A 26,232-nucleotide genomic window follows, 5' to 3' on the forward strand; every position below is an offset into this window, starting at 1 on the left:
CTGCCTTCGCTAGCAGGACCAAGTACTGATTTTGCCCCAGATCCCTAAGTGGCCCCCTCAAGGATTGAAGTCACAACCCTGGGTTTAGTAGGCCAATGCTCAAACCACTGAGCTATCCCCCCCCCCCATTAAATATTGAGTACCAAGCTCACTGTTTTGTATTTAGATATCAGTACAATAGAATTATTCTCTTATTTCATCCTCCTCTTTATGTTCTGAATGTAATATTGGGTATTGAAAATTCCAGAGTACTCAGAGTAAATAATACAACCCCTCAGTTCCTGGCATTAATGTAAAAATAAAGGAGAATAACATTTTCCATAAATTGAAACAAAACTGGCAATGAGTACTTTCTGGTTCAATATGGATACTGTGTTGGGAGACTGTTCACATTGATTACATAACCTCTTCTGAATATACTAGAGATGGTGAAAAAGTAAAAATAACTGCCAGTCCTGCAAGCTCAACCTATGATCAGAAAACTAAATTACTTCATTGTTGTGTGAAGTCACTAGTTGTAGATTATACATTTGTAACTTTTGATAACTAACAACTTTGCTGTATGAACCAGAATGGAGTCCAGTTCATTTACCCACACCCCTTCTCCCCTTCCCCATTCCAAGCCTCTTGCCCCTCTTGTTAATGGGGAGAACTGATCTTAAATTTTCAGTTCTGGAGAGCTCCTCTGCTTTCAAAGGGGTGGGTGTGTGTGTGGGGGGGAATTTTGAAATTTTAGGTCGGCTGTCTATGATGTCAGAAGTAGTATATGCATTATGGGGAACTTGTAGAATACACAGTGAACATTCTCACTGTGCTTTTGCTCCATATAGATAGTTTACAGCTACTTTAACAAATGTAAACACGCTAATTTTTTAAATCAAAAACATTTAGGACTTCAGTGGTGGATTTTGTAAGATCTATTAAATTGGCTTTGTATAAAAAGCCTTGTTGCTTGGAAGAAATTCTTCAAATGAAGAAACTCGTGTCTTTTTTTCATATTAGCAAATGTTAGGGCTTGCTGGCACCTTCATTATTAAAGGAACAACAGTAATTTGAAATCTAATCAATTAAAGGGTTGAAAGTTCCACATGCACCTCTGATTCTCCCTGCCAATTGGTTTGTTCATAATATCCTATTTTATAAATGTTTTTCCACTCCCTTCTTGCTGCCTGAAAGACCCACAGAAACAGGAAACTGACTATGCCTAGGAATCCAGTGAAACTAACAAACTAAGTGCAATTAAATAAACAAAGTAAACACAATTTTAAGAATAGACTATTTTTGTCCAATCATAATATAGTGCTACTCTTCAACAATATATGGCAATTTTTTCTTATCAGTGAGATTTAACAGTTAAGTGACGCCATCAGCTTAACACTACCTCCAGAAAATTTTTGAAACACTTTGTTTTAGAACACTTCAGACATCTCTCCCCCTCCCCCCGCCCCTTTTCCCTGGGTGATTTTCTTGTAAGGAGACTTACATGAAAACCTGATCTTCATTACTTAAGCAGCAAAAGCAATTGAACCTCTTATTCTCTTGGAAGTCATCTTTGACCTTGTAATTAGTTGCAGGAAAAACCAGCTTCTGAATGAGGAATGGTGATTTATGCTACTAGATTGTTAATACTCCCCCCCCCCCTCTTTTTTTTTTTTTTAAGTTTGTGTTCCCATGCTCCCCCTTAATATGGTTCTGCTTGTACCACTGGAACCTTCATATATATATGCCTATACTCAGACCTAAAACAACTCAAATACCATCCTGCATCCACTGTTTTGTAGATGCCCAGAGGAGCTTCTGTCCCTTGGCCTCTCCGGACAGTCCTCAGCATGCCCATATCCCTAATAGGTTCCAGTTGTCCCGTGGTTAAAATTCTCAGATCCATCCTTTGTTCCCTTTCCATGGATGATGAACCTTTTAGGCACCATCTAGGAAGATGATTCTAGTACCTGAGTAAATTGAATTTTTTTGAAAATTTACATTTGTTTCTATATTTTGTTTATATTTTTTTGGGGTTTGGATGTTAGGAAGTACTTGTGATTTCATTTTAGCTTTAAGGTCAATTACTTTTTGTCAAAGAAGAGAAAAACATCCAGAGCAGAAGCATTCCTTAGATGAATTGGTGTATAAATGGCTCTGCTGAGAGAATAACAAAGAGTCTGTTGTGCTGTTATACAAATGAGCCAATAAAGAACAAGGGTAGAAGAAATTCTAAACAACAAAGATTTTGCTATTATGCAAAATAGGTCTGGTATTAAAAATGGTAAGACAAGCAGAAAATTAGGATAGAATTTTTTTAAATTGAATATTTTTCAGTGTTCCACAAGGAACCAGGAGAACTTCAAAGCAATTTTTGTGGCTGTTGAAGGCTTCCAATTTTGCTATTTATTTGGTGATTGTTCACTTTCTCCTCCCCTTCTCTTGGCAGCACTGCCTATTCCTTAAGTCTGTGACTGCTTCTATTAATATTTGACTACCAAACAGGGTCTGTGCTTTTCTAATGCACTGTGTGGCTTTATATCTTGCACTTTCGGTTCATAGTTTAAATTCGGAAGCATTCAGTGCTTTTATTTTCTCCCCCCATAGAAGCTATTGTTTCTGGGTGTGCATTACATAAACGTAAAGGATTTGGTTTGAATGTATGACTTTACGCTCTTTTTTTTTTTTTTTTTTTTTTGCCAAGAAAATAGTTTGTAACAGGATGTTAAGCCCTAATCCAAAATTAGGCCCCGATCCAGCAAAATGCTTAAGAAGCACGTGCTTAAGTGTTTTACTGGATCAGGGCTTTAGTTACTTTACTTTGATCACTGCCTGAAATCAATGTGTGACGGATATTCTGTCAGTGTTCCAATACCATTTCAATTCAGCTGCACAACTCCAAAATTGCTCATTCTGAACAGTGGCTTTAGAAAACGGTTCACTGTTGAACTATAGGATCCATTGAAAATGAGATGCTTGGTTGCACTCTTTGGTTTTATGGCAGGTTATGACTGAGTGGTGACTAGTATCTAGTGAAGAAAGGGGGAAAGCCAGCAGAGGCTGTTTTTTTTCTACAAAACTTACAATTCTGAAGCACCCTGTTTCCAAGTAAATAATAAAGGAGTTGAGGCAATACTGATGAGAAAAACAAAGTTTTGAGCAGTGTCCATTGAGCTGACATAGGACAGTTGGGCCCAGTTTTTGTTGCAGTTATTGGCAGGGGACGGGAAGACATGTCCCACAGACTGAAAATCAGAACTGGACCCATCTGTACCTGATTAAATTTCAGTGTCTCAGAGTGATTATTTGTGTGTTAATAGTTATCATTTAAATTTTTTTTTTTTTTTTTTTTTTTTTTTTTTGCCATTTGTGTCCCTTTTCTAAGAGGGGTTTCAGACAATCTTCCTGTCTTGGACAGTGGACACTGGAAAAAATACAATTATTTATACCATATACTGCATACTTCAAAATATGAATCTTGATTACTATTGTACAGTACTAGGAAGATAGGAATTAGTATACTGGATCAGACCATGGCAAGAGCCTGTTTCTCATTCCATCACCAGATCTCTAAGTGTGAGACACGTTGCAAGAACAGAAATTGTTTTAAACTTTGGCAAGTGATGTTCCAAGAGCAGGATTTTTAGGAGTATACAAAAGCCAGAACGACAGTGAAGAGAGAGGTCACAGCTACTAAATCCATGGAAGATTTATATGCCTGTTTTGAAATGGAGGGTAAGCGGTAAATATATTGACTGGCAAAGGCCCACGATAAGAGGACTAAAGACATTGAGATCAAAGTAATTAAGGAATTTCCACTTTCATCTTTAATTCGAACCAGATTAAAGAATGATGGTCAGATTCATAGTTAAACCTTTCAAATTCAAAGAATACAAGAGAACCATGCCATATTAGAAAAACAAACCAGGGTCTAGAGGCATCAGTCTTAGAAGAAGAAGTTGCAGAAATATTGAGCAACGTGAAAAATATGAAAGCTCTTGGTCCCCTTAGCATACCAGCAGAAGTATGGAAGTGTCAGGGACAAGTAGGCATGAACTTATACATACAGCTGTTTAATTGCATCATGAGGAGATGCTTGATGCCTGGAGAAAGAGTATATGAGTATTAGTATTTAAGAGAAAAAGAGCATACAATGATGTGATAACTAATGTGGCATTAAACTCATGAGCCACATAATTAAGATCTGAGAGAAAATTATTGATAAGAGTTTACAGAGAGATGTAAAAGTCAGTGATAATCAGTTTGGATTTGTGCCAGGCAAATCAACAATGGATATGCTATCTTTGCATTAAGATTGTTTGTGGAAAAGTATAGATAAAAGAGGAAAACCTTGCACCATAGTATTCATCAATCTTGAGACGACTTCTACCACATTTTGAGAGAAGTCATCAGGTAGTGTGTGACTAGGGCCCTACCAGTTTCACAGCCATGAAAAACATGTCATGGACCATGAAATCTGCCCTTCCCTGTGAAATCGATCTTCCCCTCCTGCTGGAGCCTGGGGCTCCTAGCTGCTAGTCTGGCCAGGCTGGGGAAGGATTGGAGTTGTCCTTCCCCCTGCATGGCTGCTCTTGGTGGGAAGATCAGACCTACCTCAAGAGGCAGTGCAGAAATGAGGGTGGTACACCCTCACTTCTGTGCTGGAGCAGCCTGGGAGCTGGGCTCCCAGCTTCTGCTCCTTCCCCTTCCCGGCCGGCCACAGTTCCTGCTGCAGCTCCAGGCGCAGAACTCAGGGCTTCCTCCCCTGGTGGCTCTGCTGGGGCTGGGGACTTCTGCTCCCGGCGGCTGCAGCTGGGACAGCCCAGGCTCTGGGCTCTTCTCTCTCCTCCCCCCCGAGCTCCTGCGCGGCTCCAGGTGCGGACCTCGAGGGTTTTTCCTCCATGGCTCCTGCTGGGACTCAGCCACTACCCGGTCATGCCATTGCCCCTGGGACTTCTTTCGGGATTGGGGCACCCATTTTTCTCGGGGGGCCCACCCCTGCCTTAATCTGCCACTGGCCTGGACTAGCAGCTAGGAACCCGTGGCTGCTATCCACCTCTGGGAACCTCTTCTAACTTAGCCCTTAAGGCAGCACAGAAATGAGGGTGGCAATTTTGGGACCCTCTCCCCACAGCAACTTTGTAAAGCCCCTCCACCCCCCAAGATCCCATTTTGAGTCAGGACCCCCCACAGTTAGAACACCATGAAATTTCAGATGTAAACATCTGAAGTAGTGAACTTGACTAATTAAAAAACCCTGTGGCCTTGTAATTGACCAGAATCGACTGTGAATTTGGTAGGGTCCTATGTATGAGAATGAAACAGATAACTGTCAGATTTGTCCAGGACATGCATGAGAGTGCTTTTACCAGAGTTCGAAGACCATGGGGAGAAACTGAATAGTTTCTAGTAAGAGTCGGAGTACATCAGGGCATGACACTTAGCCCCTTCTTTCATAAAATATTTAGAGCGTGGCACCTTTGTGTATGCTTTTTGCAGATGATGTAGTGCTTGTGGGGGAGAGCAAAGAGGAACTGGAAGAAGATTTAGAGAGATGAAGGTGCATATTTGACAGAAATGGCATGAAAATCAGCAGAAGTAAAACAGTATATGGTCTGTAGATTTGATTATGCCTTGCAGGACAGTGAAACTGCAAGTCTGGCAGGGGCCAGCCACTACTAAGGGCACAGAAGTTCAGGGACTTAGAGTTGATAGTACAGGGTAATGGTGAACTCAGCAACAAACTTGAACAGGAAAGTCATGGACTAAATAGAGAGAAGTGGAGGGATCTGTGATAGGGAAATGCCTATTAAATTGAAAAATACTATCTACAAGATAGTAATCAGGCCTGAACTTTTGTGTGGCTGTGAATGTCTTGCACTGAGGAAGAGACAAGAGCAGATCTTGAATACAGTGGAAATGAAAATGTTAAGATGGATATTTAGAGTTACAAGGATGGACCATGTTTGGAACGAATGAATTAAGGGCATTGTGAAGGTGGTACCAATTTAAAGAAAAGCTGAGGGACTCCAGACTTAGATGGTTTGGGCAAGTGAAAAGATTAAAAGAATATATAGGAAACAGATGTTACCATCCACTTCTAAGTTTAAGAGAAGGATTGGAAGACCCAAAACTAGATGGATGGATGGCCCGTAAAAGGATTATCTGTGGCATTTCTGAGGAACTGCTTCAAGATAGATTGGAATGGGGAACAAGGACATGAGCTAACCCCATTTAGGCTATGGCTACACACCAGAGTTTACAGTGGCGCAGCTGCACCACTGTAAGTTCTCTAATGTAGCCGCTCTAAATCAACGGAAGAGAGTTCTCCTGTCGACTTACTTAATCAACCCCCTAGAAGCCGTAGTAGCTATGTTGGCAGGAGAAGCTCTCCTGCCAAAATAGCACTGTCCACACTAGTACTTAGGGGGTGTAATTATGTCGCTCGGGGGGTGGCTTAGTCACACCCTGAGCGACATAAATTATACCGACATAAGCAGTAGTGTAGACATACCTTAGATGGAACTAAGGCTAGAAGAAGATGATCAGACACTGTTTCTGACAGTGCGAGCACCAGATGCTTTCAGAGGAAGGCGCAAGAAATCCTGCAGTAGGCAAATGAGGGATGATTACCCCCCTGCCTCTACATGCGTTAAGACCTTTCCTAATCCCTAATAGAGATTGTTTTAAGACATGAAGCATGAGGTTTTATATTCCTTCCAAAACCCCTTTGAATTAAGTATGAACTCTGGATATTTTATTTGGAAAACTAGATGTCCAGTCCCTCTTTGAATCTTACTGAATTCTTGGCCTAGGTGCCATGTCTAATTGTGAGTTCAACAGTCTAATTATGTGTAGAGTGAAAAGTATTTCCGTATGAGTTTTTGAATTTCCTATCTCTGTTTCATTGGATCTCTCCTTGTTCATGTACTCCAGTATCTTGGCTGGCCTATAACACACAATTCTAGTATATTTGTCAGAGACATGGATGTGGGTGGACATGCCCAGTGGTTGGAGCAGGAGTCAAAATGGAGTCAGATGCTAGAGGAGAAGTCAGGAATTGGAGCCGAGGATTCCTGAAGCAAGGCAAGACATGAGTAGGACTGAGGTTAAGGCTGGAAAAAGGTGCGGGCAAGGCTGGGAACAGTCTCTGTAGCCAGTTAGACAGCCTACTACAGGCCAACTGTGCTCGTTAGGTTGCCCACAGGCTGGCTGTGTTGCAGGACCTGACTTGACAATATTGGTAAGACATGATTGTCCTTTACAGAAGCTGTGCTGGTTTGTTCTTGTCACAGGTGTCTTAAAATTCTGTTTTTTAACTATCATTTCCATCAGTTGTTCTGGAACTGATATAGGGTGACTGATATAGGTCTCAAATTGCTAAGATCATAGAATATCAGGATTGGAAGGGACCTCAGGAGGTCATCTAGTCCAACCCCCTGCTCAAAGCAGGACCAATCCCCAGACAGATTTTTGCTCCAGATCCCTAAATGGCCCCCTTAAGGATTGAACTCACAACCCTGGGTTTAGCAGGCCAATGCTCAAACCACTGAGGTATCCCTCCTTTTAAAAAGATTAGTACAATATTTGCTGCCCTCTGATGCATTGGTATAGTGGCTGATCTTAATCTGTGATTGCATATTTTTGCTAGTAGCTCAGGCATTTTATCCAAGACTTCTGAACAAATTTAAGAATTAATATTATCCAATTCTGGTTACTTACTTTAATCTATTCTAACCCTCTTTGACACCACAATCACTGACAATACTTCACCTTTATTAATCTGAAAAGAATAATTTTTGTGTTTTAGATATCTTCTCCCCTCCCTCAAAAAAACAAACCCCAAATCCTTACTTTACTACTTTATCTTCATTAATTACTTTCTGTATGTGCTAATTGTCTGGTGGACCTACTGATTCTCTTATGGGCCTCCAACTTCAGATGTATTTAATATCTTATTATTTAATTCTGTTTTAATCCTCCTACTTTTCTACCTGGCATTTCACCAGCCATATTTGTGCTCTTTTCTCTTTGTTTAAGTGGGATTGGTTTTCAGTCATTGGGCTGACTGTGGAGCTTTTAATCTCTCCAGGAGTCAACTATGGGTTCCCTTTAAACTCTGGTATTTGGATTTTAAGCTTCAACTATGAAAAATTAAAATTGGAATAAACTGGCTGTGAGAAAAATACTGTTAAAAGTTTTGCCATGCCAGCCACATTTGAAAAACGAAACTTGGAGCAGGGTTTGCTTTTTGCAAGGGCACTTAAAAAGCTCTCACATTTCAAGTCATGTTTTTTCAACTTAAAATATTTAAGTTGAAAACCCCCTATTGTAGAAACAGATGTCAAGGTTTTAGCATGAATATTTAAAATACAGTTAGTTCACATCTATTCTGCTAAATGGAATTGCTCTATAGGAAGTCTTTGGGGTACAGATCTAGGGTAACAGTTGTTTGTAGTACAGATAATCTTTATTATTTTTGCTTCACACCTGCAATAACTAAACATCCTGGGTCAAATACTGCCAGTGGTTTGCATACTGTGCATTTCCACTAAAGCCCAGCAGATGCAAGTTGGGGTAGAATTTGGCCCTCTGACCTTAAATTCCACAGTTAGCAATAATTCTCTAACTGTATTGTAGTCTTTCTATGCAGTTTGCCTCTCCATGCCACACTTTTCTCTAGTTATCTGTTAGTTGTATAGGGTGATGTAGTAAGAGGGAGTAAGACTTTAGAACCTGGAGCAGTGGAATAACTAGAAGCGAGGTATGTGGACACCACAGGAGGACAAGGTACATATCAGTATTCTAGAGCTAACAGCAATCAGACAGGCCTGCAATACATTCCTCCACTTATATGGTCCTGCCATGTCTGGATAACGTCAGACAACCTTATGACCATGTTCTACATAAATAAGGTTAAATAAGGCAGGGGTTCATCTTTAGTAAAAGTGAGGCACAATAAATAAAAATTCACAGAAGCCCGTGACCTGTCTCTGACCCAGCCCTACTGGTGATCAGCTGGTCCGGCGGGCAGCTGGTCCGGCGGGCAGCTGGTCCGGCAGGCCCAGGGCTGACCAAATCCTAGCTGCTGCTTCTGCCCTGGGGCCACTGCTCCAGTGGCCCTAGGGCCGACAGCTGTTCCAGTCTTGCCCCAGAAGAAGTCCCGTAGGTCTCCAAAAGTCATGAAATCCATGACCTCTATGACAGAATTGTATTTTTCTATGCAAACCAGGAGGAGCAAAATCACTTCCTCTCTGCAGAGGAGCAGGGCACTTATGAATCTCGTGTATCTGAAACCACATCACACTTTCAATGATGTACCTCCCAGGGACTCAAAACTCTCTGGTGGACAATCTCTGCAGACACTTCTCCACAGACCACAAGTGGGAGATTTGCAATTCAGATATAAATTAAATCTTCACTCAGTGGGGAACACCGTCCTGGAATCTGTTTGCCTCCCAGATGAAGAAGTTGTTCAATCTATACTGCTCTATAGCAGCACTAGGTCAAGATTTCAGGTACACCATTCCTCCCATTCCACTGCTACCCCAGGTTCTGTGGAAAAATTCACCACGACAAAGTGCAAATCATTCTCATTGCACTCAGCTGGCCTAGACAGTTTTGGTTTCTGGACCTACTGTGAATGTCAGTGTGTCCTCCCATCAGCATCTGACCTTTCGCAGATCTGCTAACTCAGGATATATAACCTGGTATATGGACGGGCATCAGAGCTAGAGTGTTCATGTTCAGAGACAGTTCAAGCTATTCTCAACCATGGCAGAAAAGACTCCACCAGAAAATTCAGCATAACTGCAATGGAGGCATTTCTCTACCTGAACTCAACAAAACCAGTTAACTTCAGAGACAGCAGGTATTCCTTCTATTCTCAAGAAGTTAGCTCGCTCTGGGTTCACCTAGCAGCAATCAGTGTCTTCCACCCTTGAGTAGAGGGGTGTACTGTTCTTACTCATTTGATCAGACAGATTCTTAAAAGGTCTCATTAGGATTTCCCATCAGTAATGAAGCCAGTGCCACCATGGAACCTCAATCTCATACTCTTGATATTTACCAGGCCACCTTTTGAAGCATTGGCTACATGCTCGATGTACTGCCTGTTTATGAAGATCACTTTCCTTGTTGCTGTTATATCAGTGAGGAGAGTAAGTGACCTGGGAGCAGTCAAGGCTGACCTGATATACACCATGTTCCATAAGGAAAATACTCTGCTTTGCCTCCACCCAAAATTCATCCAAAAGGTACTATCCAACTTCCACAAAAATCTATCAATTCATTTACCGGTATTCTTTCCAAAACCTCATGCTTCTATTGAGGAAAAGAGAGGATGCTTCTTTTCCTTGAGATCAGATGAGCTCTAGCATTTTACCTGCAAAGAATGAAGCCAATTAGAAACATGCCAAGACTATTTGTTGCTGTAGCAGAGCAATCACTGGGACAACCACTATCTTCTAAAAGGTTCTCTTAAGTGGATTTTTTGCACTAATTCATAGCAAAGGGTTACATAGCGTCTCCCACCCCCAGGTGAGGTGAGGGGCCATTCCACTAGAGTAGTGTTCTCCCCCCCCCCCCCCCCCCCAAACCTTTTTAAAATTTGCGGACCACTAAAAAACTTCAAATGGAGGTGTGGACCCTTTTGGAAATCTTACACATCGTCTGCAGACCCCCAGGGGTCTGTGGACCACAGGTTAAAAATCACCACACTAGAGCTAGGGAACCTCAATTCCTTCGAGAATTTGATAGATTAGATGTTTGTAGGGTGTCAACCCGAAGTTCTATTCACACCTTGGAGCATTATGCTTTCATCCAAGCCTATTCTGCAGATGCAGCTATTTAGATTGTTTGCATCCTTCCACACCCCTCCTGTTTGAATACTCCTTAACAGTCACCCACATGTGGACTACACATAGGGTCCGGGTCAAGTGCTTGAAGAAGAAATGGAGCTTTGTTACCTGTAACTGGAAGTTCTTTGAGATTTGTGGCCCCTATCTGTATTTCGCTACCTGTCCTCCTTCCCCTCTGCTTTGGATCATGTCTGGGTTTCCAGTAGAGAAGGAACTGGAGAGATACTGAGCACAAAGGAACGCTGGGGCACAGGCACAGACTAGAGGACACTACTTGCAAATTCTTTGGTCTCAGGAGCATGGAATGCATGTGTACCACGTGTGAAATACAGATAGAGACCACACATCTTGAAGAAACTTCAGTTACAAGTAAATAACCTCCATTTTCACTCATGGCTCTGTCAGTCTAGTCACACACAAGCTTTGACTGAGATGGAGTTCAGAAAGCCCTAGGGTCGGACCATTCCTTGGACAGCAGTCTTCTATGCTGAGTACTTCCTAATTTGAACTATGCCTAGGATTGTCCTCTTTGGGTAGGTCTACACTGAATTAAAAACCTGCGTCTGGCCCATGCCAGCTGACTTGGGCTGTGGGGCTATTTAATTGTGGTATAGACATTTGGGCTTGGGCTGCAGACCGAGCTCTGAGACACTGAAGTGGAAGGGTCCCAGAGCTCAGGCTGCAGCTTGAGCCTGAACATCTACACCACAATTAAACAGCCTCTTAGCAAAGCCCCTTAGCCTGATTCAGTTAGCATAGCCCAGCCACGGGTGTCTAACTGCAGTGTAGAGCATTAAGGACCTTCTTCCCCTGTGCTCCAGTTATAGTATAAAGATGGAAGGAGAGAAAAAAGTAGATTTCAATGAAATGGACCAGAATCGGCACTTCCTAATATTGCAGCTATCTTGTTACGTTTTTTTCCTTAGAGTAATATAAAACATTGAACATTTAATTCTGTCAGTCCCTCTATAATTTTTAATGATACAAGATGTGTAAATTCTAAGTACATACAAATATTAACCTAACACCCTCAGAACAAAAACTAGACTTGGAGAGCTATTATTTGTTTCAAGAACTAAAAGAATTGAGCCATAATTATTTCAAACTTAATGATTGACGGTCCAGTCCTGATGTTGTGTGACCTATTTAAAACCATGCCTTTTATTTCCAGCATGTCATCTATTTCCCCTGCAGAGTCAGGGAGCACAAGAGTTTCTTGACACTGACAGCTTGGGTGATCAACTACAAGGACTCCACTCAAATTCTCTTTGGTATTTTATGCAGTCCCGATGTTTGTTACAACAAATAGGAGAGTACATTAAGACTTTCAAGGTGAATAGGGGATCTCCTTCACCTTCAAAGAGTCCATATGAAGGATGCCCATGGAAAAATGACCAAGAAATAGAAGTGAGAATGTCAATGCTATTTCCTTGTGTGGACATATGAAGCCTATAGTGTTGGACAACATAATCCATGGTTTTTGCAGATTTTTGGCTCCAGCCATTTACTGTTGTTCTTTTGCCTTCCTTAAAGTTCAAGAGTTACAACACTCACCCTGATCTGACAATTGAGACTACTCCAATATCTAGAGAGCAGAATTGGTGGGGTCAAGTTATTATTTACTTTATTTCAAACCCAGGAAAGCAGGTGTGCTGTGAATGGTGTTGACGTAAGCTCAATTCTCGGGAGTTCTGAATTAAGTCCTTAGAATTGATCATCCAAGCCATCAATGTACAGGAATTCTTTTGCTCCCTATATCTATAGGGTGAATTCCTACATCTTGTATTTTTTTTTCAGTAGGACAGCATTGATTCCAAGTTCTGTCATTCAGTCCAACTTCTGTCTGACCACAGCATTACAATAATTACTGACACACTGTTTATTTATGAGCCACTGTGAAGTTGCCCTCTCGGCCATTATGAGACAGGAGGACCTTACCTACATGTCAACTGGCTACTCGGGGTCAGATTAACACAATTGACTAGAGAAACCGTTCCTGGAACTCCCGATCAAGGTGGAAATAATTCTTGGAATGAGATTAATCTCTCAGTCAGGTTTGGCATAAGTGAGCAAAATATTTCCAGCTCCAGCTGCAAATATGGAACTTGCTGTGCCATCAACTAATGTCTGGGTAGGAGTGCTTGCAGCCCTGAGATATGTCTGTAAACTGGGAAGTAATACACTGAGCTTGCTAACACATGAGCACGCAGTCCTTTCTGCTCTTCTAAAGAAGACCAGATTCAAAAGACTTCTCAAATGTGTAGTGTTACTACCTTTATCAAACTATCCCTTGGATGATAACAGAACAATTTAAGGGGATGCCCTGTGGGCCACTCACCAATAGAAAATTAACCATGGATTCATTCCAGCCTTGAGGACAGGGGAGCATATAGAGGTGACACTTAACACATTGTGGCATAGCTTGAAAAATCAAGATGGTGGCTTATATCAAATGGTTTTATGATTCAGAGTGTGGGGGCAGGAGAAGGTCCTTCAGCCAGCATGAAATGTAGGCTTTCCTATACTTTCAGTGCAGACATAACAATAATCGATGTCCAGTTAAACAGTGAATGCAGTCGGCTATGTAAACCTGAGGTGACACGGTAAGTAAGGCAGTGGTCAAAGAGTGATGATATGAGAAGAGAAACACGTGGGAAGCCATCTGCAATTCACATATCCAAAGAATTAAACAAACTGGCAGATTGGTTCTGTAAAAAGCAAATATGCCCAGGAATGTGGGAACTCAAGTGCTTGAATTTTGGTTGTGGTGGACTAAATAGACTCATAGACTTTAAGGTCAGAAGGGACCATTATGATCATCTGGTCTGACCCCCTGCATGCTGCAGGCCAACAAACAAGGTGTCCATGGCATACAGGTTAACACCAAAGCTCATGATAGTGTTCCAGAAAACAATCCAGTCCTCAGTAAATGTTATCTTATTTGCCTCAGCCTAACCAAGGAGCTCAGGTGGCTTGGAGCTATTGAATGTCAGTGGAAACACAGATTCACCTTTTGGAAACCGGCACCGTTAAATCAGGGGTTCATCTTTTGCAAAGATCTGTTGTGGTTAGAGCTTGCAAAGTGGCTGTTAAAAAGACATGCCTCAGAAATGGGAGAGCCTTTCAGATGATGTTGTTTAAGATGGGATTTCTCACTTTGGTGAGGTATGAAAGGGCATTTGCTGAGTTGCTCCCCACCTGTTAGAAGAAGAGCAGAAAAATCCTATCCATGGTCCAGCAGGAGCCAGCGTAGGCGTGGTCTGAGTAGCTTTACTTAAGGTCATTTTTTTGTTTAGCTAGAAGACTTGTGCTTTTCTGTGTGAGAGATTTTGTCAAAAAATTCTAACTTGTGAAATAACACTGGTTCGGCTCCACTGTTGGGAGCCACAATGTGAGTGCTGGTGTAGATAGGCCACTGGTGTTCTAAAAACTATTTAGACCTGGAACTGCACCAGAATTAGCACCGATGAGGAAACTTGCCAAAATTGCTAGTGTAGATCCAGCTTGAGAGAGCTAGGTCTTCTCCTGCAAAGAGTCATTGGCACATCTCTTCATCCCATTGTGATGTGGCCATTCCCTCAGTTTTCCTTTCTGGCTATTCCTTAATTTTCCTCTTAGTTGGTAGGGTAGTCCTAAAATTTTTCCTCTGGCTAAATTAGAACTTCATCCCTTCTGTGTTAAACCAAAGTCTAACAATGGCTTCAGTAAACTGTTCTTCACTTTTCTAGGCCAAAGCCCTCTCTCCAGAGTCTGAGCAATCTCTCCCTCCTTCTCACCCTCTCAAGTGCAGGGGAGTAAAGGGGGGTTTCCTCCCATCCACTACTGGCAGGGACTGACGAGACCATAGATTTCAAAAAGGAAGCAGATGTTTGTCCTAAGCTTCCTGTGAACTCTGCTTCAGTTGCTTATGGTCCCGTCCTTCACCCAGAAGAAAAACTATCCAAACAAATCCCCCAAATAGACAAACTTCTCTGTCGTGGGGTTTCTCCTCAGTCTCTCTCTGTCTGAACCCTCTTTAGACACCTGTAATAGCTCCCTGGTCTGTCATAAGAACAGCCATACTGGGTCAGACCAAAGGTCCATCCAGGCCAGTATCCTGTCTACCGACAGGGGCCGATGCCAGGTGCCCCAGAGGGAGTGAACCTAACAGGTAATGATCAAGTGATCTCTCTCCTGCAATCCATCTCCACCCTCTGACAAACAGAGGCTAGGGACACCATTCCTTGCTCATCCTGGATAATAGCCATTAATGGACTTAACTTCCATAAATTTATCTAGTTCTCTTTTAAACCCTGTTATAGTCCTAGCCTTCACAACCTACCCAGGCAAGGAGTTCCACAGGTTGACTGTGCGCTGTGTGAAGAAGAACTTCCTTTTATTTATTTTAAACCTGCTGCCCATTAATTTCATTTGGTGGCCCCTAGTTCTTATATTATGGGAACAAGTAAATAACTTTTCCTTATTCACTTTCTTCACACCACTCATGATTTTATATGCCTCTATCATACCCCCCTCCTTAATCTCCTCTTTTCCAAGCTGAAAAGTCCTAGCCTCTTTAATCTCTCCTCATATGGGACCCATTCCAAACCTTAATCATTTTAGTTGCCCTTTTCTGAACTTTTTCTAATGCCAGTACATCTTTTTTGGGATGAGGAGACCACATCTGTACGCAGTATTCAAGATGTGGGCATACCATAGATTTATATAAGGGCAATAAGATATTCTCTATCCCTTTTTTAATGATTCCTAACATCCTATTTGCTTTTTTGACTGCCACTGCACACTGCCTGGATGTCTTAAGAGAACTATCCACAATAACTCCAAGATCTTTCCTGATTAGTTGCAGCTAAATTGGCCCCCATCATATTGTATGTATCTGGTTTCTCCAGGTCTCTGTCTAGAGCAGGGTTCGGCAACCTTTCAGAAGTGGTGTGCTGAGTCTTCCTTTATTCACTCTAATTTAAGGTTTCGCGTGTCAATAATACATTTTAATGTGTTTAGAAAGTCTCTTTCTATAAGTCTATAATATATAACTAAACTATTGTTGTATGTAAAGTAAATAAGGTTTTTAAAAAGTTTAAGAAGCTTCGTTTAAAGTTAGACTTCTACGACACCCATGCCAGTCAAATTCTTTTTCCACCCCAACACCATTGAAAGAAGAAATTAAAAAAAACAAACTTATCTTCATCCTGAGTCTCCCAATATATTTTATTTTTATCTGTGGCTATCTTCTAGACTGTAAGTTCCTCAGGACAGGGACTCTGATTTGCTCCGTGCCAAGCAAGCAAGTTCTTTAGTAATATACAAAAAAAACCCAAACAAACAAAGAAAACAGAAAATGATTTCCAGCTCTTAAATTGCTCTTTCCTGGTTGGAGAAACCCAATCAGAAGTTTGCTTTAGTAATGGCAAGGAAGCACTGGATTCTTTTGAAGCCTGCTTCAATACATCAGTAGCTTTTTACTGAGCAGAGACAGCACACTCATCTCCATTGGAAATATGCAGAGTAGCTACCTGAGCTTTGCTGACCTTGGCAGATGAGGCATTTGGTAGAAGTGTCCGGAAGGCCATTATTATGAACTAATCCCTTCCTATTGCTTGGCAGGTCCTAAGTGTCTGAAGTAGCAGAGAAGGTTGTTCTCTTTCCAGTATAATTTTTATTGTTCCTTTCCTTGACTTTCACTTTGTTATGCAGTTTTGTTGCAGCCATGTTGGTCCCAGGATATTAAAGAGACAGGTTGGGTGAAGTAATATTTTTTTATTGGACCAGCTTCTGTCGGTGAAAGAGACAAGCTTTCAAGCTACACAGAAGGTCTTTTTTGAAGAGCTCTGTGTAGCTCAAAAGCTAGTCACTTTCACTGACAGAAGGTGGTCCAATAAAAGGTATTACCTTACTCACCTTGACTTTTATGTTAAGTTCCAGAGTTTCATAGTTTTGGGAGCTGGCAAGCCTCATGCAGGGAATGGCATCTCCAAAACAGTCCTTGTACTGTCTCCATTTATTGGTAAGGATGAAATATATCCAAGTATTTGAACTGGCATGGCTACTGGGGAAAAAAAATTATGAAATAGGAATGTTTCAATTTCTAGTAATGCCATTTCAGTGGTGGATATATAAAGTTGGCAAATGCGGTTTCATTGGACATACAATGTGAGGTATATTTTTAGAGGCACATGCATTTCTAGCTGTGTAGTCTCCATGGATTCAGTGGGACTTCTGTTAATTTAAAATACTGAAATTAAATGCAGAGGGATTTATATCTGAGATACTCAAGGGGTGGATAAAGGAAGTAAATAAAGACCTTTCAGTCTGGCTCTATTTTGCTGCTGCTATAGCCTTTCTTCAGTTCCTTGTGTGTTTTGTCTGGGTCAAATGCTTTTTCAGTTTGGACTTCATTTGTTCTCCCATAGCCTAGGTTCGGTTGCACAGCCTTCATTAAGGAAGTTGGGGGATGAACTTTTCTTGACATAACCAATTTGTTCAGCAGAATACAGTTGCAGAACACAAATAGAGAAACTGGCCCAGTTGCATACTTGCTATGTAAGACAATATGCCTAAGTTGTTTGGTGCTATTTTGCTCTTCCTTTGAGATCTTGCCAATAGACAAGGCTAAGTTCAAGGCTAAGTTTGGTGGGATAATTATTATTCCATATATTATGGAATTAACATCCATCAATACGAGAAACGTAATATGTGCCAGCACAGGTCCTTTTTATCTCAGTATCTTATGTTCAGAGTAACAATGGTTTCTGGGCAGAAAGTGTATTCAGTTTTATGTCCTCAGGAATTTTGCAATTTGAAATAAAGTGAAAATCTAAGGCCAGTACAGAAAACATTACTGCATCTAGGGGTAAAGATAAACTATCAGTGTTTTGAAATCGACACCAGGATTTTAAATATGGGAAGAAAAGTTAGGATTTACAGTATTTTGTGTTTTTTATATTCTGAAAAATCCATACATGCTTGCACTGATTATGTGGATACTTTAAATATTTAAACTTCAGTTTTGGTCTCTTACCACTTGATGGCAGTGAAGGAGCTAGTGTTGCCAGGAGAGGTTCAGGGCAAGAACCTATTAAGAAAACAAAAGGGGAGGTACAATGGAAGTCTTTGACATTTTAATATTCTCATTTCTAGGTGATATTACGTATATTACGAACGACAGTAGGGAAAGAAAAACCTCTAGATGGAGCTTCAGTACTTCATAAGGAGGAGAGAGTTTTATACCTTTCTAAGTGGAATGTTTCTAATTTGTTTTAAATAATTCTGTCAAACTAGAACACTTGTATTTACGAATAGAATTTTAACTACTACAATCAATAAAACTGTAGATTCTGCTTTATAGTGTATTATAAATACCTCTCAAAGATCTCACCATTCTGCATGTCATTTCTAACATATTAGATTCAAATCTGTAATCGTATAGCTATGCCAACAGTTTTAACAGTTATCGAAGCAATATTAGAAATCTTGTGAATGGTTAAACGGATACTTGTTAGAAACTTGTATCAATTTTTGAAGGCAAATTAAAGAAAAAGAACAATCTGAAGTTTCACACTTGATTGCTGTGGTGGTACAAGGCAAGTATGAAAGATGCTGTTAGAATTCTAAACCATTTACCATTTTGGAAAAAATCTGTTTTAGGCCCGTTATGAAGGCTCCGCCACTTCCCATATCCTTGCACTCCTCTTGCCAAGGTGCTATGGAGAAATGAACAATAATGGGCTCCCTGTGAGTGGACCTTCATATGCAGGTGGAGCCCCCTTTGAAGTAATTGGGGATTTAGGTAGATACAAGGATCTGCACACACACATCCAGTTGTGAATTCAGGACCAGCATTAGCATTTGTCAATGTTTTGATTCTGTGTATTGTACAGTGTCTTTGACCTGCAGGTGATCTGTGAGTTCTAGTACAGTGCATGTCTATATTTCTTCCACATAATCAAGTTGCTTGTTCCATTGTGTCTGTCCTCATGTATTTAGAGGAAGTTAGTGTTTAACTGTAGTTACGTACTGCGAATGCTATAGACCGTTATCAAACACTCCATTGTGCCTAGAGTTTCCAGTTTAATACAGCAGAGTTAAGTTGTATTCAACTGGGGGAATTTTTTTAATGCTGCATAGGTTATATTATTCTTATTAAATGTACAAATAAAGATCTATAGGTATACATTAGGAAATTTAGGAAAAATATTTTAAAATGCAAAATATAGTAACTTGTATTACCCACCACGAGACCAGATATAAATACTCTAAATTACTTGAGGTATTGTTGTGTCAGTATACTATAGGGCTTGTACTTCGCTTATATTTTAAAAAGCCCAATGTAGACACCAAGTTATTGAAATGTAGATATTCCTTAACCTTGGTATAATTCAAGGACAACTCAGAGTCCTTACACTATTGAAAAAAATCTAAATCTAAGGATTTTTTTAAGGTTGCTCATGAGAAATATACATTCTATCTGTGGAATAAAATTGAGAAGTTCAGTAATTGACTTGAGTTTCTTCTTTTCATCTCTTAAAAATGAGTAAATCAATGCTATTTCCAGAAATGCATGTGAATTATTTAAAGAAAGAAAAAATAAAATTTTACTTTGCTCCATAGTGGACAGTTCTGGCTATATTAATTTTGGTGCCTCACAGATCATTTTAATTGTATAGCAACACCTTGTAAAAAGAACATTAATGCAAATTTTCCTAATATTTGCTATATAAATAAGTCACTTTAAATTTAGTACAGAGAATGTTTTATGTCTGAAAGTAACTAATTGTATTTATTTAGGACACGAATGTGTTATGACTCTATATTCTGCATGCTGAAACAAATTACAAAATTACTAAATATCAAGATACATGGAAAATTGAAGTATAGTCGTTTGCAAAATGTTAGTATTTCTATTTTCTAAGTTAAAGTAATTGACAGGTAATATAGTTGAATAAATGTAATGGTACACTAGCTTCTGCAGTTTACTATAGAAAAACATACATACACAGTATGAAGTGTAAAATGACCCCCTGAATGAATCAGGCAATTACATTTGATAAATCTTGTGTTTGGTAAATCCACACTTTAAAAAAAGGATAATGTTGGTCATGGGGATGGGGGCATGGACAATGGAGGGAATGTAACACTCTTTCTCTTACTTCCTGGATGATTATTAGTTTTTACCACATAGTTTGTGTTAATCAGCTCACTAGTAGCAGTTCCTCAGAACACATGTGTTCTATTTGCTCCTTATCTGATTAAGTAGTGCAGACTATGATAGAGAGAGGACACTATCAGAAATGTCTCTAAATTCCTAGAGTTCATCTTTAATGTTAGTATTTATTGAATTAAATATACATTTTAAAGTGACATCTGCTATATTCTTCTGAGATGTGTAAAGACAAAGCAAGTATCCAAAAATCATTACTGACCGCACATTGCTATCTGTGCTTCTAAATGACTCTTCTTCATGGGCCAAATTCTCTGCAGGTATAAATAAGCATAGTGCCATACACTTCAGTGAAGCTATGATGACTTAACATCCTCTGAGAATCTGGGTCCGTGTGTGTATACAGATGTAAATGTTAAGCATAAAAAACAGTTGCTGAAAATTGTGCTTGTGTGTGTGAGAAGTATATGGTTTGTTTTATTTTACAAAGGACATTGTTAAACGAACAGTTTTTCACTAGGTTGGTCTTTTCACATTTCTCTTTAATAATGAAAATAGATTGGCCTCACTTGTGTTTATGGTCAGTTCCACTTTCAGGCTTTTCTCTGTTACCACAATGCTGAAGTTCTAAACCCTGAAGGAAAATGTTCTTAAAAAAGCAGTTTCCATCAGTTAAAAAGTTAAATTTTAAGTCACCTACAATTTCTGTTGATTTTTTTGTTCTAATTATCATTTTTACAGTACCAAAACTTGGTTTCGATTTTGACTTGAAAGACAACGTCCTTTAGTATAAAAATTAACTTTATGATGAAAGGCGTTGAGGAGAGGATTGTAGGTTATAATGCCAAAACGCTTATCTTGTACTGCTGTGTAAATCCCAAACTGTTCCTGTTTGTGTTTGTAAAACTAGCTGAATTGTTGCAAAAGGTTTTCAGTTACCAATGTTAAATGTGTGAATTCTAGCAACTCTGGTTGCTGAAATATCATTAGATTCAGTATTTGCAGTAAACATAGTCTTAATTTCATATCTTCTTTGGAAATTTGGAAAATTTTAAGCTCGGTCTTAAAGAAAAGAAAATCTTGTACTGTAACTGGAAACGTAAGTGTAGCTGGGCCCTTTTTTACATTACTAGCACCAATATACTTTACTCTTATTTTATTCGTGAATGAAAAAATTCAGTTTGTGTGTTGCCAACTTCATTGAAATTAATTAGACGATAACTTCCTCCAAACAATTTTGTTTTATGTTTGACTTAAACGGTTCACTTGCAAATTTAGAAATGTGTAGTAGTTACTTTGTCTTTAAAAAAAAAAGTTTAGTGAGGGCTTTATGAATAACCCATAGGAAATATAACCGTTCATAGGATTAGCCCTTATTTCCCCATAAAACTAGCACGTTGGAAGTTAAATTGCATTGTTCTGTGACCATTTGGCTAACTCAGTGGGCTAGGATTTTTTTCTTGTTGTGATGTTAATATTAATTTGGAATTGGAATTTGAAATGGGAATTTTGGGGCAGCTTTCTCACTAAGGAAAGAGCAAAAAACTTTCTTAGTTCTCTCCATTTCTTTTCTCCTCCTCAAACCCTGATTATTATTTGTATTATTCTGAAGCTTATGTATCCAATTATATTAAAAACTTATAAAGAAAATGTGAATAAAAGCTGTAGTCATTAATCACTGATATATATATTATAATATCCCTTTTAGTTACCTCATTCCAATATACCTCTGCTTGCCATTCTAAGTTTGCTTCAGATATTAGTAGTGAAATGTGCAAATTGATGATAATTGTTTTAAATACATTATCCGGATGAATGACATCCCCAGGTTTTTTTTATATGAATGAGTGAAAGAAACTAAAGCCATTCCTTCGGTGGTTGGAGGTTATTAGCTGCCTAGTGAGGTGGTAGGCTAAGATTTTCTTTATTTTGTTAGAAACTTGGAGGTTTTCAGAGATATAGCAATATGTACATTAAATTACGTATAAACTTACATTTCAGTTATATCTTTCTAAAATGGAATGATTTTAACATGGAATGTTGGATTTATTGGGAAACTTAACTCCTCTGTATAAACATTTGATATGTTCAGACTGCTTTACAAAAGTGATTTTGTCTGTTTCAGTCACATGACAAATAGAAATATATTTAAACATATATGCATTTTTCTTCAGAATCTTTTCAGTGCATAGCTTCATAATCTTTAATTGTAAAGATCTCCAATCATATACGTATAATGTAATTAACATAAAACAGAAAAATCAAAAGTCTGGACAAGATTGGTATCTCGGTAACAGTATTGTCTTGTAGAACAAAATATTAGTGGTCTAACAAGATTGTTTTGGGATCAGATTCTGCAAATATTTATGCAAGTTAGTCCCATTTGACTTCCATGGAAATACTTAGGTGACTTCTGTAAGCTTTACTCTGTGGTTTTTGTAGGACTAGAACTTAAATGTTAAAACATTAGGACTGTAATTACTTTGTCTGTGACTAATTCACACAGCAATACTGTGTCTTTTCTTGTGACTTACTAGTGTCACTTTCTTCACAGGTTAGAAAATACAGGAAAACTCTAATGTAGACTATACGAAACCTATGATTAGGGGTATGGAATGGCTGCCGTATGAGGAGAGATTAATAAGACTGGGATTTTTCAGCTTGGAAAAGAGATGGTTAAGGAGGGATGTGATAGAGGTCTATAAAATCATGACTGGTATGGGGAAAGTAAATAAAGAACTAGGGGCCACCAAATGAAATTAATAGGCAGCAGGTTTAAAATAAACAAAAGGAAGTATTTTTTTCACACAACGCCCAGTCAACCTTTGGAACACCCTGCCAGAGGATGTTGTGAAGGCAAAGGCTATAACAGGGTTCAAAAAAGAACTAGATAAATTAATAGAGGATAGGTCTATCAATGGCTATTAGCCAGGATGGGCAGGGATGGTGTCCCTAGGCTCTGTTTGCCTGAAGCTGGGAATGGGTGACAGGGCATGGATCACTTGATGATTACCCGTTCTGTTTATTCACTCTGGGACACCTGGCATTGGCCACTGTCAGAGGACAAGATATTGGGCTAGATGGACCTTTGGTCTGACCCAGTATGGCCGCTCTTATGTTCTATTATGTTTAAGGAAAGATGGCTTAGCAATATTGTTTCCTCAATCATGATTTTTTTTTTTTAAATAAAGAATGTTTAGATTTTTCACACTTGTTCTTATTGGCAGTGTTTCTAGGTCAAAGTTGTTGGGTTTACTTTGACTATTTACTTTTGGACAAATTTGACTCTAGAATTCCTAACTCTGATGGCAAATTTTTACCCTTCCCTCCCCTCCTTCCCTCCCCCCCCCAACAAACAAACATACATACATTAGCATGTAGACAAGATTATAAATAAATAAATAAATAAATATTTATTTATTTTTCACACTGCTGGAAGTTATTTTTTTGTCATTGTGCTAGAATCTGTAGATCCATCGAAAACACTACAGAAATTACATTAAAAATGTTAGGGTTGCAAAGTTAAGCACTCTACTTAGAAAAAAACAGAAATGAAGTTGCCCATTTTACCATAATTTGTCCTGCTTGTGCATACTTATGATATTTAATTATGTGATCTGTATTATTTTTTACCCACAGAATGCCTGCTTTATTCAACCTTTAAACATACATAGATATTAAAGGTTTGCTTCTAGGCTTCTCAGTCGGGGGATTCTACTTTCCCTCTCCTAATCAACTCTGGTTGGGGAGCTGTCATTCTGTCTGTCTTCATCTCCCTCCCTACCCAGGCTCCTGCTCCCCTGCAGCTTCCTATCCCCCACTTGCCCTTACTTTCACTTGCTCTCTTCTTTTATCACTCCCTTTCCTCTTAAAGTATCATATGGCTCACACTTCCATTCCCTATTTCTCCCGAACTCCCTTCCGTTTTCTCCTGCATTTTTTAGTCTCCCTCCTGTTTCGAACATTCCCTTGTCTACAAAAGTTCTTCCCTGTCCATTTTCCTAACTATAGACCAAAGACATGCAGCCTCTTCATCCTGAGGGCTAACCCTACTATTTTAAAAAAGGTTGGGTGGCCACAATCAGTATTTTGGGGCAGATTCTCTGTTCTGCTCCCTTGTTTCTGTAAAGGAGGCAGAAACCCACAGATGGGCGTTGGGTGGGCGGGGAAGCACAGCAAGATGAGGGAGGGGAAGAGCTGGGGAGTGTTGTGTGCTCGGGCTATCCTCTGTTGATAGACTGCAGCCAGCTAGGACAAGAGGAGCCCTGGATCTGGGGAAGAGAATTGGCATACCATAAATGGTGACTATTTCTCCTTTTTTTGTCTATTCCATATATTTATTTGTTTTGGGGAAACTATTTTATTTACTGATATTTCAGGTCACTTTCAATAAAACATTTAATTAGTGTCATGAGGCACTAGTACATACCTTATTATAAAATTAATATTTAACAGTATAGTATATAATGACCACACATTATCATTACCCTTTTTCCTTTTTTCAGATTTAAATATGGCCATAACTTTCTGTGTGTACTACTTAATTGTTCATATTCACTTTTTAAATGCCTGTTTTCTGTGGGGGAGGAAGAGACTCAGAAGATATGAAGTATGGAAAGTTAGAGGAAGAAGAGGAAGATGTAATGCAATGATTCTCCTCTGTGTATGCCCTTGTTGACTATTTATTGTTCCTATAAGTACAAGTTTATCATGTCCATATCAAAGCAGTTCAATGATTTCAGTTTTTGTTGTATTTTCCTATGCAAGGTATTTTATTTCATCCATTTTTTTTTTTTTTTTTTTTTAGTTTCTCTGGCATTGTTCTCACAAAATCTTCCATTTTTGGATATTATACTAATAGTTTTTTCCAGTGTACTACAGTTGGAGCCGTTGTCTGGGTCCACAGATTTAGAGTAGCTCTCTTATTTCTATCTTAGCTCTTTTAAAGAGGCCAACTCCCAATACAAGTCTTTAAATCCTGTTCAAGTTCTATTTTTTTTTTTTAATTTACTACTTTCAGGATGAATTTCCAAAATATTTTTACCATCCAGCATTCCTATATCATATATGAAAGAGGCCTGGCTATTTTGCATTTTATACAGACATCTGGGACAATATTATGTATTTTTTGATGTAGAGATGGAGAAACATACATTCATAGATTCCAAGGCCAGAAGGGTGCAGCATGACTATACAGCCTGTCTTTCCTCCACCCAGTGCTCATAGATCACATACTTTCTTCCAGAAGCCGAATTAGGGCATATTTTTCTAAAAGGTATCTAATCTCGCTTTAGACACTCCAAGTGATGTTGAGTCTACCACCTCCTCTGCTAAGCTGTTCCAGTGTTTAATTACTCTTACTGCTAGAAAATAATATTTTAGACAAATTCCACCTTGAAATAACTTCAAATTCCAGCCATTAGATCTTGTTGTGCCTTTGTCAGAAAGATTGAAAAGCTCGTGCACATACACACACGCCCCTCCCACTATCATATCTCTTCCATGGTTAAGCATCTATATGCAGTGACCAAGTCACCAATCAATCTTCTCTGATAAACTGAATAGGTTAAATGCCTTAAGCCTCAGATTGTAAGACTTGTTTTCATTTCTGTGGCCCTCCTTTGAACTGTCTTCAGTATTTCCACATCCTTCTTGAAGTGTGGACACCAGATCTGGACGCAGTATTGTAATAGTGGTCTTACCAGTGCTGTGTACAGAGGCAAGATCATTTCCCTACTTCTAACACTATTTGCACATTCTTAATATATTGAGTGAGTCTGCATTATTAGTCTTGTATTGCTTCTGCAAACCATAATTTTTTCCTGTCTATTTGCTATTGTGTGTCTCTTTTTCTTATAATTATCATATGAGCTATGTCCTTTTATTACTATTTTAAAGGCCTCCCTGTAGTTTAGTGATATATCCTGTAACAGATTGTTCTTAATATAGTTATCAATATGTTTTTCCATTCAATTCATAAAGTCTGTCTTTTTTAGCAATATTACCAAATCTCCAGTTTCTCTTGTTTCTGAATGAGACTTTGTTTTCATGAAGACAGGTTCATGGTCAGATGTATTATTCCAGTTCTAACACTAGGGATTTTATGTAGGAGACATTTCAATATCAAATCTATTCTAGTATATGTACATCCCTTTAGGATATAGGAACCTTCAACTATCCATCATTTCCTGTTCTATATATGCTAATGCCAGTATTTGAGTGGGTTTTTTTGTTTTT

At 39.2% G+C, this 26,232-nt stretch overlaps 1 protein-coding gene across 2 annotated transcripts in view; it reads left to right on the top strand.

Moving 5' to 3' along the window:
- The window catches only part of DNAJC1 (DnaJ heat shock protein family (Hsp40) member C1), a 181,955-nt gene that overhangs the window by 20,514 nt on the left and 135,209 nt on the right, over window positions 1–26,232 (top strand). Inside the window, exon 1 of one of the 2 annotated variants that reach the window (XM_034760292.1) lies at window positions 24,277–24,296. The exons of the other annotated variant lie outside the window; for it this stretch is intronic. Coding sequence (XP_034616183.1) covers window positions 24,294–24,296 — 3 coding nt within the window. The 5' untranslated portion in view covers window positions 24,277–24,293. Of the gene's footprint in view, window positions 1–24,276; window positions 24,297–26,232 lie in introns of those variants that run through there. 2 annotated transcript variants of the gene reach the window in all.

Source organism: Trachemys scripta, chromosome 2, assembly GCF_013100865.1.
Source record: "Trachemys scripta elegans isolate TJP31775 chromosome 2, CAS_Tse_1.0, whole genome shotgun sequence".
Classification (NCBI taxonomy): Eukaryota; Metazoa; Chordata; order Testudines; family Emydidae; genus Trachemys; species Trachemys scripta.